Source organism: Scyliorhinus canicula, chromosome 15 (genome assembly GCF_902713615.1).
Source record: "Scyliorhinus canicula chromosome 15, sScyCan1.1, whole genome shotgun sequence".
Classification (NCBI taxonomy): Eukaryota; Metazoa; Chordata; class Chondrichthyes; order Carcharhiniformes; family Scyliorhinidae; genus Scyliorhinus; species Scyliorhinus canicula.
The window spans coordinates 23,994,309-24,014,772 of record NC_052160.1 but is presented as its reverse complement, the minus strand read 5'-3'; the positions used below and the strand labels follow the sequence as shown (position 1 = coordinate 24,014,772).

The 20,464-nt window shown below is 41.3% G+C and overlaps 1 protein-coding gene and 1 long non-coding RNA gene across 3 annotated transcripts in view; one reads left to right on the top strand and one right to left on the bottom strand.

Moving 5' to 3' along the window:
• Positions 1-217: 217 nt before the first annotated feature.
• tecpr1a (tectonin beta-propeller repeat containing 1a) overlaps positions 218-20,464 on the bottom strand; it is an 85,701-nt gene continuing 65,454 nt past the window's right edge. For both annotated transcript variants that reach the window (XM_038820667.1, XM_038820666.1), the window contains 7 exons: positions 18,519-18,575; positions 18,207-18,381; positions 16,822-16,957; positions 16,075-16,167; positions 12,282-12,388; positions 4,665-4,784; positions 218-3,205 (listed from right to left, as the gene is read on the bottom strand). In XM_038820667.1, the coding sequence (XP_038676595.1) occupies positions 3,020-3,205; positions 4,665-4,784; positions 12,282-12,388; positions 16,075-16,167; positions 16,822-16,957; positions 18,207-18,381; positions 18,519-18,575 (874 nt within the window). In that variant the 3' untranslated portion in view covers positions 218-3,019. The remainder of the gene's footprint in view (positions 3,206-4,664; positions 4,785-12,281; positions 12,389-16,074; positions 16,168-16,821; positions 16,958-18,206; positions 18,382-18,518; positions 18,576-20,464) is intronic.
• Positions 11,249-12,491, top strand: LOC119978790. The gene is made up of 2 exons (XR_005463572.1): positions 11,249-11,449; positions 12,239-12,491. It is a non-coding gene; the product is annotated as an uncharacterized LOC119978790 (long non-coding RNA).

Here is a 20,464-nt window from a genome sequence, read left to right as displayed (position 1 = left end):
TCGACTGGTGGCTAAATTTAAAGCTGGGATGGATGTGTATTTGGTCAGTCAGAGAATCAAGGGATACAGGGAGTGGGTAGGAAGGTGGAGTTGATGCCTAAAATCAGCCACGATGGTACTGAATGATAGAGTCGGTTTGATGTACCTTACTGTCTATTTTTGCTGTGGTCTCTTGTATTGAATAACCCAGAGTACAAAAAGTCCAAACAGAATGAAAGAAAGAAGACTTGCATTTATATACCACCTTTCGTGACCTCAGACATCCTAAAGTGCTTTACAACCAATATAAAAACATTTTTGAACTGCAGTCACTATTGTAATGTGGGAAATGTGGGAGTCAATTTGTGCACAGCAAGATTCCACAACAACAACTGTGCAACTGTTCCCTTTGCCTCTCCTGTTTTTAGTACCTTTTAATGAGATTTAATTTCTTTTTGGGCTGAAAAGTTCAAAGGAAAATTCAAGGCTTCCAAAAGGTTTTGCATGCTATTCTCCAGTGTTTGACTGCTGTAATATAGAGTTTATGGATCAGTAGTTCAAGAGGACAGGCTGTTCCTTCCACACTGCTCTCATCCTCTTTAACATGCTGTGCTGAGGGACCTCAATACCACCAGATGAATTATTTTAAAACATCCTCCAACTATTAATAAAACACCCTGTGTGAACGAACTTGTGATTTAGCAGCAATATCACAGCTAACATCCCCCTCCCTGCTACTTTGCTGCCTTCTCCTGGGTCATGCTGGAATCTCTCTTTTCCCCATGAGCTCTCCAATTTCTCTGTCTGGATAAGGGGTCTGGGTAAACCGGGAGTGTACGGGGTTGATTTTAACAAGTGCAGTTGGTTGGGTTGGTCAGAAGTCACTGGAAAGCAAAGGGGGAGGGAGTCGAAAATGGATGACGGAGGGGGTGAAAGTTGTAAATGGAAAGATTTAAACAAGGTTTAAGACATTGGGCCAGTGAAACCATCTAACCAGTAATTCATATCTTCAAGAGTAATTGGCAGAGTAAATCGAAAAATGGCCTCACCACTGTTGATTCGGTTTTTCTATAATAACCAATTGCCAATACAGCAGCTGAGATCAAAACTGGGGACCATAAAGTAAGATAATGACCATCAAATTCAGTAGGGAATTACCTAGAGAGCGATGAGAGTGTGGAACTCGCCACCATATGGAGACAAATACCAGATGCATTAATGGGGAAGATAGATAAATACGTCTGTGAAAAAGGAAGAGAAGGGTATATTGATAGGGTGAGAGGAAGTGGGGGGGAAGGAGATTCTTGTGACGTGTAATCACTGGTTTAGACCAGTTAGGTGAATCGTTTCTGTTTAATCTTTGTAAACATTAAGCTGACAAAGAACAAATAAATACTTGAATAAATATTTATCCAATCTCTCGCCATAACAGAAGTGCATTTTTCGTGGGAACCTTCCTTTGTAAATCAACAACAGCCCGGGTGCCTCATTTTTATCGCCAATCATGTTCAGTTCAACCAAATATTTAAAGATGGGACTAATTCTCAGTTAATGTTCAGATATAGTCTAACAATCCTTGGAACCATTGCTGCCACACGACGCCGAGGTCCCAGGTTCGATCCTGGCTCTGGGTCACTGTCCGTGTGGACATTCTCCCCATGTTTACGTGGGTTTCGCCCCCACAACCCAAAGATGTGCAGGGTAGGTGGACTGGACATGCTAAATTGCCCCTCAATTGGAAAAAATTAATTCGGTACTCTAAAATTAACAAAGAAAATCCTTGGATCCCTTTTTTGTTTTAGTAAACACTCCATTTGCCAAAACAGGAATCAAGACAAGATAAAATGGCAGTGAATAGTTGACACAGTCCAAATTGCTTCATTGCAAGAGGCATTATTCAAATCATTGGTATAAAACAAAGGGGAAGTTTGGAATATAGTATATAATTTTAGCATACCAATAACAGGCTATTAGAGTGCCATTATTTGTAAAATAAACTGTTCTGGATTCACTTTGTAAATGGCACTGGATGTATGGGAGAGCATTTGAGACAGGCTTCTGCAAATTGGACGTGTCTAGATTCAGAAGTCCATATTTGGATTTTGTTTGCATTTGGCCCACCCCTGGTAATAATAGCCAAGTTAATTTACTAACAGCAGAACTTTTGGGTGGACGATTGATGTTACATAGAATGAACAGCAGAGAAATAACTAATTCAGTTCAGCTGGCCCATGCATCTCTCTCACCCCTCCTTATCTCAACCAATCAGTTGTGAAGGCAATTCAATGAGTTTAGCTAATCCACTGCCAGGTCAAACAAGTAGCAACATTCAAAGCTGATATGCCATTGCAGCATAAGAAGCACTATGACGAAGCATCATGGCAACTAGCCATGTATTCAATCTGCTTTAAAGAGCTGCCAATTGCCAACCTCAGTAAATTCAAGTAAGTTCAACACATACACACCTTTCTCCAGGAAGACCGGTTCCATCTTTCAACATACATTGGTGGGTTTGAGAGGTTCAGGATCAAGTTAAGCTCAGTTATTTAATGGATTTGAAAGATTTGGGCACATGTGTGAGTTATCCCACTGACACAATGTGTCAGTACTGCGACAGGAACAGTACCACTGCAAAGTCCATTAAGGGGCAACATGTCCTGAAAACAAACTGCACTGATTCTTTATTGGCCTTTCAAACCTGGAGAGACTGGATTACAGACGTAATGTAGTCTGATCAACCAGCAGTGGAATGGAATCCAAGTGTTGTGTTGGTTTTGGACATTTCAGTGTCATATACTTGAGGTACCTGTGCCACATTTTTTGGTATTGGATTTCAAACAAAGTGAGAGTTTTTTTTGCCAAAAGTGCAGTACAACTGGGCAACAGCTAAACACTGTTAATACAGTAGAGAAACTTTACAAGAGCATTCTACTTACTTAAGAAAGGGACGAGTCGGAGATTGGCCTGGGAAAGAAGATCAGTAGTTATCCAAATTTGTAACAACACCAAACAGAAAATACAACAGTTATGGTGTAAACTGTCAGCAGTTAACAGCACTTCCATTAAGTTGCTGTTGTTCGTTGACCATTAAACCGCTTCTGGAATTATCACCGACAGTTCCATCCTGGTTAGGCAGTTTCACTGGTGTGTTATCAGGTGCTATAAGAATAGGATGGTGTGAAGATTCCACTGAGTTTGCTCTGATTGTGATGTGGTCCCAGCCACCCTTTCAAAACAAAAGAATTTCAGAACAAGTTATCTTCATGGAAGAGACCGCAAAGTGGGCAATTCAAACTTAAATTATATGGCAGCTAAGGATCATTAAAGTTGCTTTTTTCTTTCGGCACGGTGGCGCAGTGGTTAACACTGCTGTCTCAAGGCGGCGAGGACCCCGGTTTGATTCCGGCACCGGGTCACTGTCCGTGTGGAGTTTGAACATTCTCCTCGTGTCTCACCCCACAACACAAAGATGTGCAAGGTAGGTGGGTTGGCCATGCTAAATTGCCCCTTAATTGGAATTTTTGTTTAAAAATTTGTCTTTTTTTGTTGGGTATTTAAAAGCCTGGGTTTTGAGAATATTTTCTGCACATTTTTACAGCAAAGGAGGCCATTTGACTCTTCGAGTCTGTGCTGACTCTTCAAAAGAGCTATCCAAATATTCTCACTATCCAACCTCCCACCTTTTCCCCGTAAGCTCAGGAAATTCCCTCTTTTCAAGAATTTATCCAATTGACCTTTGAAAGTTACAATCGATTCCGCTCCCTCATAAACATTTTGTTTTTGAGTTTTGGTGTCATAAACATGAGTGGGAAAATCAGGAAAGGCCTAGGCCTTCCCAAATAAAAATCAGATAAATCTGGTAAACCAATTAAGGAGAAGATTAATTGGGGAAAAATACTTAAATCCAACATATCAAAGAATGGGAGTAAGGAACGCACATCTAAGAGGCTCCATTGCGGTTCTGAAAGCATATTTTCAAGCACATTTTGCAGCATGAATATTGCAAGGGGTAAAGTCACATGAAGCTGCATATTAATTTACAGTAATGGGAACAAAATCCATACATCTTAAAATGCGGCTCAATTTACACACCTGGCATTGTAAGTTGACTCGATTTGTTTGTCTGTAGCACCTGCAATTTACGCTCTGTAGGTCAAATTTAATTTGGTTCCTTTTCTAAAAATGGAACCGCAAACTATCTTTTTGTTTTGTCTAAATATCGGGGGGGGGGGGGGGGGGGGGAAGAAATGCGCCGCATTGTATATGCACATGCAATGGTCTTATGGGTGTGATTTACTGAATCACTGGCCCTGACTTCAGTTCAGAAATCAAGCATACATTTCAGGGTTTGGTGGTGGATTGCCAAATTGGGCAGGAGATTTTTTAAACTAATCTAACATTGAAAAGTAGATGAAAAATTTATGGTGAAAAATGGGCAAATAAACTATTTACTAATCCTCATATTCAGTTTATAAGAAAAACGTATTTTATAGATCTCAGCTTCCTAAACTACTGGGGGGACAAAACAAATGAAAATCAACACCCTGAAACTCTTGAGGCTTTGGGCTTGATAACAGAAACTTGTGCATTTAATTAAACATCACATTAAAAGGAAACTCCCGATTATTTATCATGATTATTTATAAGCATTACTACGCCCGTACAATTATAATTTGTGAACTTACTCCGATGCCATAGTCCCAACTGCTACCAATGGGCTCTCGTGGCTGGACACCCATTCGATGGCACACTGTCCCACAGCTCAAGTTGTGACTCCCCTGAACTTTATCGGCAATTATCCAAACCTGTGTCAGGGACAACAGTACATATTTTGTTGGTTAGGCTAACCTGAATCAACACTCAGTCAGCAGTGCTATCTCTTTTCAGTAATATAATAATGCCAACTTGCATTTATATTGTATCTCTATAGTAAAATATCCCAAGTTTTCATAGGAGTGATTAACAATAACAAATAGATTCCAAGCTACAGGCGACATCAGACTAGGGCAGCATGGTAGCCTTGTGGATAGCACAATTGCTTTACAGCTCCAGGGTCCCAGGTTCGATTCCGGCTTGGGTCACTGTCTGTGCGGAGTCTGCACATCCTCCCCGTGTGTGCGTGGGTTTCCTCCGGGTGCTCCGGTTTCCTCCCACAGTCCAAAGATGTGCAGGTTAGGTGGATTGGTCATGATAAATTGCCCTTAGTGTCCAAAATTGCCCTTAGTGCTGGGTGAGGTTACTGTGTTATGGGGATAAGGTGGAGGTGTTGACCTTGGGTAGGGTGCTCTTTCCAAGAGCCGGTGCAGACTTGATGGGCCGAATGGCCTCCTTCTGCACTGTAAATTCTATGATATCTAGGTGACCAAATGCTTGGTCAGAAAGGAAGCAGTGTCTTAAATGAGGAGAGGGGGGTTTAGGGAGGGTATATTTTTAATTTTTTAATGCGAATATACAAATGAATTAGAAGTTTGCCATTCGGCCCCTCGAGTCTTCTCTGCCATTCAATGAGATCATAACTGATCTGATTGTAATCTCAACTCCACATTCCTGCCTAACCCCCTTAATCTTTCACCAAGAACTTATCAAACTCTGCCTTGAAAATATTCAAAGACTCTGCATCCACTACCCATAAAGGAATACAGTTCCAAAGACTCACGATGCTCAGAAAAATTTCTCTCGGGCAATCCCTTCATTTTAAAATAGTAACCCCTAGAAGATGGGATACGGGCATCGCTGGAATTTGTTGCCCATCCCTAATTGGCCTGGAACTAAGTGGCTTGCTAGGCCACTTTTGTGTACAGTTCTGGGCACCACACTTTAGGAAGGATGTGAACGCGTTGGAGAGAGTACAGAAGTGGTTTACAAGGATGGTTCCAGAGATGAGCAATTTCAGTTATGAAGATAAATTGGAGAAGCTGGGACTGTTCTTCTTGGAGAGGAGAAGGCTAAGAGGAGATTTGATAGAGATGTTCAAAATCATGGGGGCTGGACAGAGCAGACAGGGAGAAATTGTTCCTGCACAGATTTAAAATGATTTGCCAAATAAAGCAAATATGATGTGAGAAAAAGCTTTTTAACGAGAGTGGTTCGAGTTTGGAATGCACTGCCTGGAAGCATGGTGGAAACAGGTTCATTGACGCATTCAAGAGGGCATTAAATGATTATTTGAATAGAAACAATGCGCAGGAGAACGGGGATGAGAAAATAGCAGCCATGATTGAATGGCGGAGCAGATTCGATGGGCCGAGTGGCCTAATTCTGCTCATATGTCTTATGGTCTTATGGGTACGGGAAAAGCAGGGGAATGATATTAAGCCCTGATGCTCGTTTGGAGAGCCGGTGCAGACACGATGGGCCAAATGCCTTTCTGTGATTTCAGAAGGTAGTCGTGAATCAATGAGGGTAGTCGTGAATCAATGAGAGGGTAATCGTGAATCAATGAGAGGGTAGTCGTGAATCAATGAGAGGGTAGTCGTGAATCAATGAGAGGGTAGTCGTGAATCAATGAGAGGGTAGTCGTGAATCAATGAGAGGGTAGTTGTGAATCAATGAGAGGGTAGTTGTGAATCAATGAGAGGGTAGTCGTGAATCAATGAGAGGGTAGTTGTGAATCAATGAGAGGGTAGTCGTGAATCAATGAGAGGGTAGTCGTGAATCAATGAGAGGGTAGTCGTGAATCAATCACATTGCTGCGAGTCTAGAGTCAGACTAAGTTAGGATGGCACATCTCCTTTCTGAAGGACATTAGCGAACCAGATGCGTTTTTATAATAATCGATGGCAGTTTCATGGTCAACATTACTGAGATTAGCTTTTAATTCCAGTTTTATGAATTCAATTTAAATTCCACCAGAACCCGTGTCCCCAGAGTATTAGCCTGGGCCACTGGCCCAGGTTAATATTAGTAATTTTACTAATCCAGTAAAATTATCACCACACCACCGTCACCCCCGAAATATCAGGCAGCTGACTGAAACCAACAGTGGAACAATTGAAGTCAGGGATGCCCAAGAGGCCAGAAGTGCAGAGATCTTGGAGGGTTGGAGGGCTGGAAAAGGTTAGAGAGAGATGCGGGAAGAGAAGGGAGTGGAACAAGGCCATTGAGATACTTTAAAAAGAACAAGGATGGGAATTTTAAAATTGAGGTGATGCCGGACTGGGAGCCAATGTGTGTTGAATTAACGGATAGTTCAGTACAATTCCATATACTTATTATCACATTTATCTGTCAGCCAGCAGGTTGCGGATAGATGTTAAATGAGGCTCCATTTGTTTATGCTCCAAATGCAGAATATAAATATTCATTAACATTGCAGGTTAATTCTATAGAACATCGCTGGCAGATTAAGAAAGATTTGACTGTACAGAATAGCACAAAACCACAGAGTAATACCTCAGCTCTCATTTATCAACATCAAGCTATACATGTGACAATCGAAACAATAATTATCTTCATAAACATACAGCCCAATTGCAATTCTAAGTGAATGAATGAGTTAAAATTGGACCTGATATAATCTTTAACCTAGCAATTAAAAACCCATTTTCCATTACTTTCTGCGAACTGTATTTATCTTGTGAAGTCACTATGCTTTTTACTGCCTGATCCTTGTACTTCTTTAACTTTCTTCCCTGTTATTTTTGGGTTGCATGATTGAGAAGGCATGGGGCCAGGAAAGGGGTCACTATCAATACTGCTCTAGAATTACAAGAACGTTCTTGGTGCAGGTCAATATGACCCGTGATTTAATGTCCCTTCCAATCACTGGTTCCCTAAAGGTCCAGATGAGGTTCACAAGAGGTAGAGCTCTGTATTCTGGGACTTTATTCGCTGAAGAAGAGGAGGAAAAGCAGGAGGAGGGGATCTGATCGAGGTTCTTTTAAGATTTTCACGGATATGAACAGTTTGTGTCTGCGAAATATCATTCTGTAGATAATTTGGTTTTGGTAAGGCAGTGTAAAATTGTGAAACAGATTGGTAGAAAACCATAACAGGTTTTGAAAAACGGACCAGAAAATCACCGATTGGAAAAGGTGATACAGAATGATTCGTTCTTGAATCATGGTAAGGCAACTGATGGGAAGTTCAAAATGATCGAGTAGATAGCCTAAAGGTCTTGACGCCAATACAGTTTCACTACGAGAACCCACTGCTAAACCCATGAGGAAATGCATCATCATCATAGTAATATTCTAGGCAACTGATCCCAATGACCCAGCAGTGTACTTCTTGATGTGTAGAAAGAGAAAATAAGCTCAAATTATAAACATGGAACAATTCCAAATTCTTTAAGTCCTTTCGGGAAGGAAACCTGTTCTTCTTACTCAGGCCTGAACCTGTATGTAACTCCAGTCCACACCAGCATGCTTGACTCGCATCTGCCACCTGATTGGTCGTACACACCACAAACGTATGTAGAAATTGTTATATATATTTCATATTTGTGGCAATAATGTTACTTAATAAACCCTGGTTTGAAATGCATGCAGGCAGTATGTCTGCTAAAGCTGTAATTAAGAAGTCATAAAAGGTGAGATTACAATTCATTCTGACTACTTATTTGGTTACCGATAAAGGACTAAAGGGATACTATTATGATTACTGGAGATTCTCTGGAGAGTAGATAATTTGAGGGGTTGTACTTAGTCCGAGCTAAGCAGGTGATGTGGCATCTTAGTGGGATACAGATGATGTAATTAGTTTTGCAGTTTGGTATATGGGGTGGAATTCATTGGCTGTTCACGCCGGCAGGAATTTCGGACCAACCGATGGTGCATGGGTTTCCCGGAAACGAGGAGTGCAGTCAACAGGAAATTCCTGGGACCAGAAAATCCTGCTGGCCGGCACCCTCCCCAAAACACACGGCGGGTTGGTCAGTCAATCCCGCCCACAATTTTAAGTTGAACAGTTTTGTAAAATGCAGTTAGGTTGAGCACAAGTGTACTGAATTGGCTCTTGAAAGGGTCGCTCACTCTTCAAAAGTCTCTACACAACTGTGCAAGTAATCTGTTAACTTTATTTATGAGTGCCATTTGAACTGTATTGGGTTACTTAGTTGGAATTAGTAGGAGATATGGATAGTAAGTTCAAGTTTTTCCTTTTATTTAAGAAGTGTTCAACTGTTAATTGTAAACCTATTTGTTTCATGTTAATGTGTTTATTTCTGTGTTTAAATTAAAATCTGGTTTAACATAAAAGATACCTATTGGTCAGAGATATCACTGAGTAAAGTCCTTTCCTCACAGTTTAAAAAAAATTAAAGCAATTGTTTGGGGTTCCTGTCCAGTATCCTAACAGTTATATTGGTTCACCCGCATGTGAATAACTAGGAATGGGCAGCAAATGTTAACCTTGCAAGCAATCTGTCTCCTTCTTAGCAACTTGCAGCACCTATCCTATTCTGAGCACCTGGGGATGCTCCAAAATATGTGGACTAGCCATGCTAAATTGCCTCTTAATTGGATAAAAAAAAAGAAGAATTGGGTACTCTAAATTTATATTAAAAAATGAAAAAAAAACATAGCAAAATATTCCAAACTGCTTCACAGGAGTGATTATCAAACAAAATATAACATAAGGAGATATTAGGCAGTCAAAAGCTTGGTCAAAAAGATTGGGTTAAAGAAGCAGCTGAGAGGAAGAGAGAGGTGGAGAGGTTTTTACTTAATTTTTTTACTTCATTTTAATTTTTCCAATTAAGGTACAATTAGCATGGCCAATTCACCTACCCTGCACATCTTTAGGTTGTGGGGGTGAGACCCACGCAGATATGGGGAGAATGTGCACACTCCGCACGGACTGTGACCCAGGGCCAGGATCGAACCCAGGTCCTCAGCGCCGTGAGGCAGCAATGCTAAACACTCCGCCACCGTGCCGCCTATGGAGAGGTTTTTTAAAGGAGGAATGGTGAGGTTCTATAAGGAGAGAGAGATGGAGAAGTTTTATAAGGAGAGTGGGATGGAGAGGTTTTATAAAGAGAGAGGGATGGAGAGGTTTTTTAACGAGAAATGGATGGAGGGTTTAAAAAAAAAATTTAGTGTACCCAATTATTTTTTTCCAATTAAGGGGCAATTTAGCGTTGCCAATCCACCTAACCGGCACATCTTTGGGTTGTGGGGGTGAGACCCACGCAAACACGGGGAGAATGTGAAAACTCCACACAGATAGTTACCCGGGACCGGGATTGAACTCAGTTCCTCAGCACCTTAGGCAGCAGTGCTAACCACTGCGCCACTGTGCCGGCCTGGGATGGAGAGGTTCTTTAAAGGTGAGAGGGACGGATAGGTTTTTGTAAGGAGAGGGATGGAAAAGTTTTTTTTAAAGGAGAGAGGGATGGAGAGGTTTTTTTAAGGAGAGAGGGATGGAGAGGTTTTTTTAAGGAGAGAAGGATGGAGAAGTTTTTTTTAAGGAGAGGGATGAAGAGGTTTTTTTTTAAAAAAGGAGGGATGGAGAAGTTTTTAAAAGGAGAGAGGGATGGAGAGGTTTTTAAAGGAGAGTGGGATGGAGAGGTTTTTAAAGGAGAGTGGGATGGAGAGGTTTTTAAGGGAGAGAGGGATGGAGAAGTATTTCTTTGTGGGAAGAAGATTCCAGAGCTTTGGGTCTAGGTAGTTGAAGACACAGCCACGATGATGCAGCGATTCATATCATGGAAGTGCAGGAGGCTAGAACTGGATAATTGCTGAGATTTGAGGGGTGGCAGAGTTGGAGGAAGTTACAGAAATAGGGCAGTAGGTTGCTTATTCATAAGGAGCTGCCCTGCAATTGAGTTCAGTCATGTTGATAAAGTGGGCCAAAGCAAGGTATAGAAGTCAAATAAAATGCCCAATCCTCCTCGTGAACTTGGGCTAAGCTGTGTAGAAAGAATATGGTTATGACACCAGACAGAGTTCAGGAGTAGGAATAGGAAGAAGGTGGAGGTCTATGGTGTGCAGGGGCTCCAAGATGCCCTGCAGTGAGATTTTCCACATTGTCCTCTTAAAGCAGGACAAAAGTTGCAGACAACTGAAAAATATATTAGCTTTGTGCCACTGTAAATGAGAATGGTTTATGTCTGTTGCAGAGTTTAAAGCTGGAATGTGGATGAAGCAATGATAAAATGGTGGAGCAGGCTACATGGGCTGAATGGCCTACGTTTGCTCCCATGTCTTATGGTCTTATAAATAGATTCTTAATCAGGAAGGGAATCAAGGGTTATGGGGATAAGGCGGGAAAGTGGAGTTGAGGATTATCACATCAGATCAGTCATTGAATGGTGGAGCAGACACGATGTGCCAAATGGCCTACTTACGCTCCTATGTTTGATGGCCTCATAAAGGTGTCAGGAACTCTTTAACATTGTCATAAAAGTGAGTGAAATTGACTTTCTTGCAGTTGAATTGCTTGCAGACAGAACAACCCACAGCAAGAGGGGAAGAGAAAAATGAAGGAACTGCAGACAGCCACCAGAGGGCAATGCTGTTGAAGGGCCGAGGTAAGGGAGGCGATATCACTGAGCAAAATTCTCTTGATGCCCGGATTTAAAACAGAAATTAAAACAGAAAATGCTAGAAAAACCCAACAGGTTAGCAGCAACAGTGGAGCGAGAAACAGAAATTACTTTGACAACTGTTAATGTTTCAGGTCTCCTTCTGAAAAAGAAAGAGACACTGGGGAAGGTACAAACAAAGATGCACAAGGATGATGCCAGAACTGACAGCTTGCAACTATCAGGAAAGATTGAGCAGCCCTGAACGTTTGTCTCCAGAGCGGAGATGGCTGAGGGGTGATCTAATTGAAGTTTTTACAATTTTTGATACGAGAGATGGAGATAAATTTTGTTCACTTACGGGGGAGACCAAAACCTAAGGCTATGAATAGAAGACGGTCACCAATAAATCTTAAAGGGGATTCAGGAGAAACCTCTTTACCCAAAGAGTGGTGAGAATGTGGAATTCATTACAACATGGAGCAGGCGAGGAGAGTTGTCACAAGATGCATTTAAGGGGAAGCTAAATAGGGAGAAAGGAATGGAAGAATATGCGGATGGGGAGTGGAAAGAGACTTGCGTCAAGCATAAACAGACACAGACCAACTGAATGATAGATCTATTTCTGTGCTGTAGATTCAACGTAATTCTACAGAAACAGTTCAAGCTCTTTCAACAGAACCCCCGTTCCAATGAAAAGTCATCAACCTGAAACGTTAACTCTACTTTTCTCTTCTGTCGGACATGCTGAATGCTTTCCAGCATTTTCTGAAGTTATATGAATTCCCATTACAGGTATGGAACCTCAGCTGAGGTTTACACATCAGAGCGGACTAACCTGATCAAGAGGACCTACAGACACTTTGCGAACGTTAGTGGAAACATGTTGCCAGCATGAACCTTGAGGATAACTTGGAGCAATACCTTGGCGAAACCACAAATTACCTAGAATAAAAGCACCGATAACTTGGGTTAACCTTTCACCATGCACGAGTCCCGTTCACTAAAATCTTTGTCTTTATATGGATTAATTAAAAATACTTATACTGATCCCTTTCGAATTCTCTTTCATTTAGAGAAAATGCCTCATCATCACCTGAAAGGTCAGTGGAAACAAATTCAATAACTTTCAAAAGATAATTAGATAAATACTTTTCAGGAAAAAATTGCAAGGCTACAGGCAAGTACAGGGGAATGGCACTAACTGGAAAGGTCTTTCAAAGAGCCGGCACAGACACTATGTCCGGAGTGGCCTCCTTCTGTACTGTTAGGTACACAATCATTCCATCATGCTACGATTTTTCAAAAAAGGGTTTTTCTACCCAGCTTTAATTCCCATCCAGCAGGGAGCTGTAGATTTTAGGGCTATATTTGGCAATTGGTAAATGGCTGACATCTAGAATAGTGAAGTAGTTACACAAGTTACCACTAATCACTGATGCGTCACAAAGAAATAGATTATGGGGGTGACATACAAGTAACACAATAGCCTTATGTATTGCAAACAAAGGAAATTCCTCCTCTTCCTCCAGAGCATGGCCTGTGACAATGGTGAATACCATGGGCAGTTCTTTATGTTGCAATCTGAAGACTTTGCTGCCTACGCCCCAGCCAATGCCTGGCATGCACTGTCAAAATAATCACAGCTGTATTTTCTCCCCTTATAATCCTAAAAATAGTTTTCGAAAATTTAACATGTGTTTCTGCCAGTTACTTTGTGAAATAATTACTTAAATTAACATTACACTTAACCAATGTTAAACAACAAATATTAAATTAATCAATAGAAACATGTAGTCATATATAGTACTCTTGCTTTAATCTAAGTACATCTTAATAATTAAAAACGGACAATATTAACTGTGGCTAATTTTATTTAAATGCACAAAACTTGTAACCGCTTCATGTACCTGAAGGCATTGCTATATCATAAAGTCAGTTTTACACATGATTATTTTATGAGTGGAATATTTAAGCAGTTCCAAATTTGGCTGGGGTCACATTGCATGAACTGTCAATGAGCTGTAACATTAGCTGGTTGCCAAAGCAGTACTTTCAAATTTATATATAGCATAGGAATATAATAACCGGACACATATTGCCAAATTGCAATGTAAAATTATTTTGTCTTGCGGGTTGACCTCGTGCGTAGAGGTCTACTGGCAGCTGGATGCAGTACAATGATGTCATTCACTATGCATGTCTGCGCGGACCATACTCGGTGGCCATTTTGCATTCTGGATCACAACAACTACCCTTTTCAGGCAGTGCATTCTAGATCACAACAACTACCCTTTCAGGCAGTGCATTCCAGATCACAACAACTACCCTTTCAGGCAGTGCATTCTAGATCACAACAACTACCCTTTCAGGCAGTGCATTCTAGATCACAACAACTACCCTTTTCAGGCAGTGCATTCTAGATCACAACTACCCTTTTCAGGCAGTGCATTCTAGATCACAACTACCCTTTCAGGCAGTGCATTCTAGATCACACCAACTACCCTTTCAGGCAGTGCATTCTAGATCACAACAACTACCCTTTTCAGGCAGTGCATTCTAGATCACAACAACTACCCTTTCAGGCAGTGCATTCTAGATCACAACTACCCTTTTCAGGCAGTGCATTCTAGATCACAACAACTACCCTTTCAGGCAGTGCATTCTAGATCACAACTACCCTTTCAGGCAGTGCATTCTAGATCACAGCGACTACCTTTTCAGGCAGTTCATTCTAGATCACAACAACTACCCTTTCAGGCAGTGCATTCTAGATCATAACAACTATCCTTTCCGGTAGTTCATTCTAGATCACAACAATTCACTGTACAAAATAATGTTTCCTTCTTTAACCAGAGTATTGCTCGGCCGCTCTTTATGAAGGATTCAAAGGCGTTAGAGAGGATTCCAGAAATATTCACGAGAATGGTTCCCGGGATGAGGAACGGTGGCTATGAAGATAGATTGGAGAGGTTAGGGTTGATTCCCTTGTAGAAAAGAAAGTTGAGGGGAGATCTGGTGGAGGTGTTCAAAATCATGAGTGGTCTGGACAGAGCAGATAGGGAGAAACTGTTACCGCACATGGAAGGATGGAGGAAGAGAGGGAACAGATTTTAAGCAATTAGTAAAAGGAGCAAAAGCGATACGAGGGGAACCATTTTTAATGTAGCGAATGGCTAAGGTTTGGATTACACTGCCTGGGAGTGTGGTGGAGACAGTTATCTGAATAGGGAGAATGTTCAAGGTTACGTGGAGAAGGTGGAAATGGGATTAGGTAAGTTGCTCATTTGGAGAGCCAGTGCTGCCACGATGCACTAAATGGCAACCTTCTGCATTGTAACAATTTTGTGTTTCTTATCTGGCAACAGCCAATCATTTTAAGTCTGTGTCCTCTGGTTAATTACCATCCTGCCAATGGAAGCAAATGTTCTATGTCTGATGGATCCAGCATACAGTGCCCATCACTAGTTACTCCAAGGGAATTAAGAGTTATCCATATTAGTGTGGGACTGGAATTGTATTTCTTTATACTCTGGAGCCAAGGTTCATTGCATTTGTACTGTGAACTCTCCTTGCTGTATCAATGGCTTACTTCTGCTCTAACACACAATCTCAAAATTGAACAATTGTAAGAACTTAGGGTCTAGCCAGGTGAAGGCAATAGGAAGTCGGGAATGTATGAAAGACTACAGTTAGAAGAACACAGAGTTCTTATTGGTTATAAAGCTGGAGATGCTATCACTAAATCTCTTTGCTTCTCCCCCTCCTCCTTTAAGACACAATCTGTCTTATCAAGCATTTGGTCACCGATTCTAATATTTCCTTCTTTGGCTCAGTGTCAAATCTTTTCTGATAACACTCTTGTGTATTAGCACCTTGGGACTGTTTATTATGTTAAAGGTGCCACATAAATGCAAGTTGTTGTTGAATGAAAATTCACCTACTAATGGACTGGACTGGAATCACGTGTGGGTCAGACCTGGTAAAGGATATCAGTCTCCATTTCCTGAAGGGCACCAATGGACTGGTTGGATTTTTACAATAATTCAGCAGTTTCCAAGGTCATGTCCTGGTGCCAGTTTATTAATGTATCCGCTCAAGGCAAGATTGAGGGATAACATTTCATCTTCAGTCAGGCACTTTGCAACCTTCTCAGTTTTGGTTATAATCGCGCTTCCCATTTTCTCAGACAGCAGATGCTGGCAAGGATTCTGCTGCTGTCTTTTATGCCTCCTTTGGACCCATCTTTTGTTTCTTCACTTGTTCTGTTTTGTTTTACATCATTATCATTCCTTTCCTCATTTCATCACTCCTGCCTTCCATCCTATGATAGAGCCTTTCCCTTTCTTCTTCCCCTTGTTTATAGACTGCTGAATCTGTAACGTTTCCCAATTCTGATGGCCGCACATTAACCTCAGTTTCTCTTTACGCAGACGCAGTCAGCCCTACTGAATATTTCTAGAATCTTTTTATGTAACAATTGCAATCTCACGTGGTGGGATCTGAACTTCTGACACCTGGCTTGCTAGCTCAGGACCAGCAGGCTACTGTGCCCAAAGTATAGTCATTTTTCTCATGTCCACATTCTAATTATATTACAAAATGTTCACACACACATAGTGGCAGCTTACCATTTTCATCCACTGTATACACAGACGTCTGGCCCACAGACACTTGTATTAGCTTCTGTTTAGGAGGGGGGGGAATGTGATACCAACAATCACCTGTAAAGAAAAGAAAGACTTGCATTTATATAGCGCCTTACACAGCCTCAGGACATCCCAAAAGCACCTTACAGTCAACAAAACATTTCAAAGTGTAGCCACTGTTGTGATGTATCTAGCAGCCAAATTGCATACATCAAGCTCCCACAATTTGATGGCTAGATAATCTGTTTTGTTGAGGGTAGTTGAGAGATAAGTATTGGTCCCTGGTCACCGGGGAAAACTCCCCTATCCTTCTTCCAAATTGTGGGTGTGGAACCCAAGTTTAACATCTCATCCGAAAGATGGTACCTCTGCCAGAACAGTTCTCGCTCTACACTGGGACTGTCAGCTATGTGTTCAAGTCGCCAGAGTGGGGATTGAATGAACTCCTAACTGTCTGGCTCAAAGACAATGAGCCACAGCTGAAACACCCCTCCTCCCCCCAGAAAAACAGGGTAACATACACCACTTGTCAGCAGAATTCCAAAAGATTCTAAGACGACCGCAGAAAATTTACATTATATTGTCACCCTAAATACAAACTTGGTTGTGTGAATGTTTTAAAATAAAATCAAGATATCAAGCATTGTAAGGAATCTGTGCAACATCAAAGCTCAGTTTCTTAAAAAAGAAATCGCGTTGCAAGATTTAAGTCCTGAATTATATGTTTACCTGTGGAGTTTTGTGGGGAGACAGAACCACGGTAGAAAGCTGCTCCATCCCTGGCAATGGCCCAAACCTGGTAATAGCCCCCAATTGAGATGGATACAAACGGTTGATCTGTACCGATGTGCAGCCACGAAACGCCCTGGAAGAAAAGTTACTTTGCTATGTCAGTCTGTCAAATATTTTATACAAGGTCAGGGTAGTACTAATTTATTCATAGCTGGGAAAGTAGCTGTGCAACAATCGCACCTCTGAGTCAGAAAGCCATTGATTCAAGCTTCACGCAAAAGACCTGTGCATTGAATCTAGGCTGACACTGCAGTACAGCACTGAGAGATTGCTGTATTATTGTAAGTACAATCTTTTGGAAGAAACATTTAAACCAGCCCCCTCAGGAAGTCGCAAAAGATCCCATGGCATTATTCGAGGAAGTACAGGGAAGTTATCTCCTATGTTCCGACTAATATTTATTTCTTCACCAACATAATTAAAACAGTTTTTCTGATCATTGTCACATTGCCTTTTGTGGGAGCTTGCCTTGCGCAAATTCGCTGCCTTGTTTTCTACATTACAACAGTGACTAGACTTCAAAAGTGCTTCATTGGCTGTAAAGCACTTTGGGGTGCCCTGATGTCATGAAAAGGTGCTATATAAATGCAAGTTTGCATTCTTTCTTTAACCAGCATGACCACAAAGTTGAGCAGTTGTGGGACCTCAGTGTCTACAAAAACAGCTGGTTCATTTGACTGTGTAACACTACATGTGAAATCCTGAAACACATTATCCAATGATTTATAAATGCAAGGATTGATTTTTTCTTCTCACAGAGCAGCGAGTATATGTAATAACACCAGTTAAATTAATAAACGATGCTTCAATTGGCACCTTCAGAAAAAGAAAAACAGCTCATTCCATAGCCAGTCAACAATGGGATTAAAACAAGGATGTGTACCCAGTGATGATTGAAGGTGTTGTTGCTATGTTTGGGTTCCTTAATTTGGTGGGGATGGGGCAGGTTGTGCAAAGGGAGGTAACTGGTTGGGTTGAGTAATGTAAGCTGTATGGTTAGATATTCTTAGCTCAGCTAAAGTTATGTTTTGTGGGCGATGGGGAGCAGGGAGAAACCTTCCTGACTCTTACCCTTTGAGATGAAAGGCCATTTGGCAGGATCCATGGTAAAGTAGATTGGACACGGTCAGCGGAGGGTAAGACACAAAGGCCTTCACATCTCCATGCTCATTTTGTCTTTTGGAAAATTCTCAAAATAGGTCATTTGAGAATTTTGGAAAAGTACCTCAACTTATCTGTTGAAGTCTCATTTTCAAGAAACAGCGTTGTCATTAACAAGAGATTTGAATGAAAAGTGCTATAGCTAAAATTTGTTTTCTTACTAGTGCATTTTGCTTAGTTACTCCCAGCCGACACAAGACATCCCCTTTGTTGCTAATGGCCCACAATGCTGAGGCGTCATCTGCCTTCTGTGACACACATGGGATCAGTGAAATGTCCCGGAGAGCAATGGGTGCAACCTCAAACCAGGGACCTGTTGTAACTATTTTGCATTTTCTACAGAATTAAAAACAAAGGTGCAATTAATCCTTTGTAATAGAAAACAGAAATGTAATTAGTAAAGATAAGTTATCTTTTCAAATAGAATAATTTACAACTTAAGGGTGACCAACCCTTTCAATTTTAATCTTTACCTTGCCCATCGTCTGCGTCGCACAAAATCTTTTATCGTCTTATAGCCATGGTAAGAGCTGAAATGGGCAATATTCATTAATATCACATCTCATATTAATACAATTACACACTCACTTCACATTTGATCTTTTAAAAAAATAATAGACTAAACTGAAAAGCATGTTGTAAAACGGGAATTAAAAAATAAATAATCAGAAGCGCCATCTAAAATAATTTAAAAGACATTTTAACATGTTGGGGAATAAAAACCACATAACTTGCACTGATAATCATCCCACAGCTACACGTGCATTTCAACACCATCCAGAAAGTTTAAAAATGGAGAATATTTGATTAAACCACATTTCACAATCCCCTGCAGTCTTGCACTGTGCTTGGGTCAAAACCCTGGAACTCCCTTCCCAATAGCACTCTGGATGTGCTTACACCACAGGAGACTGCAACGGCCCAAGGCAGCAGCTCATCGGCACCTTTTCAAGAGCAATTGGGGATGGCTAATAGCTAAGGCAAGGTAAAGACGTCATAGTCCCAGACGACCATAGGCTAATTTCCCTTTGAGGGCGAGAGCTGATTGGTGGAGGTTTAACCTGAGAATCACCACACCTCAGGCGAGCGGCAAGTCCGAGAAGGTGAAGCTTTCATGAATAACCTGAGCCGGTACGAGAATTTAACCCATGTGCTGGCCTTGCTCTGCACCAGCTGTCTAACCAATTGAGCTAGGGATGGGCAATAAAAGCTGCCCTAGCCAGGAATGCCCACATGCCATGAAAGAATAAAACATACATAGTAGTAATTTTATAAAACCTTAAAAATTATTCATTCAGTTTTAGATGAGAATTATAACATCACAAAGGATGATTTGAAAGCCCACTGCATCGTGCAAGTTCATCAAGTGAGGCATGCCACTCGTGAGGATTAGCATATTTCCACTTCTTCTCGCCAGACTTAGCATCAAGCAATGTGAGGTGATGCAAAGCGCAGTGAAGGCGCTTTTCTTTGACAATGTGCGGTGATCTGATGACTGGGCTCTGTTATTGAACCTACTCATGCACAAGACTGGAATTTTATGAACCTCGAGCCTCTTCATAGAATTTACAGTGCAGAAGGAGGCCATTCGGCCCATCGAGTCTGAACCAGCCCTTGGAAAGAGCACCTTACTCAAGCCCACACCTCCACCCTATCCCCGTAACCTAGTAACCCCACTTAACCTTTTTGGACACTAAGGGCAATTTAGCATGGCCAATCCACCTAACCTGCACATCTGTGAACTGTGGGAGGAAACTTGAGCATCCGGAGGAAACCCATGCCGACACGGGGAGAACATGCAGACTCCGCACAGACAGTGACCCCAAGCGGGATTCGAACCTGGGACCCTTGAGCTGTGAAGCAACTGTGCTAACCACTGTGTTGCCGTACCGCCCATTCTTCTGCCATTCAATCCATTCTTGTCTAATTTGAATGTTAACTCGATCCACCCACCTTGGCTAGCAAAAATGTATTAATCTCAGATTTAACAGCGTTAATTGAGCTAGTGTTAAAGGACTGCACATTGTCAAAGGAAAGCTTTTAATGAAAGTAGTTCCACACTTCTATCACCCATTGCATAGAGAAGTGCCTCTTAATTCTCTCCTAAATGGTCTGGCTCAGATTCTAAAGTAATGTTCACTTATCCCAGACTTTCTAAGCAATGGGAAACCCTTTTTCTCTATTTACTCAACAATTATTTTCAAAATACTACAAACCTCAATCAAATCACACTTTGTAGTCCAGCGAATATAAACATAGCTTATTTAATCTCTTTTCACAATTTAAACCTTGAAGATCTGGTAACATTCTGGTGTATCAATGTTACACTCCTTTCATATATACATATGATGCCCAGCACTATATACTGTGCACCTGATTTTCGGTGACTGTTTGGAAGTTTAAAAATGGGGTGGAGTTA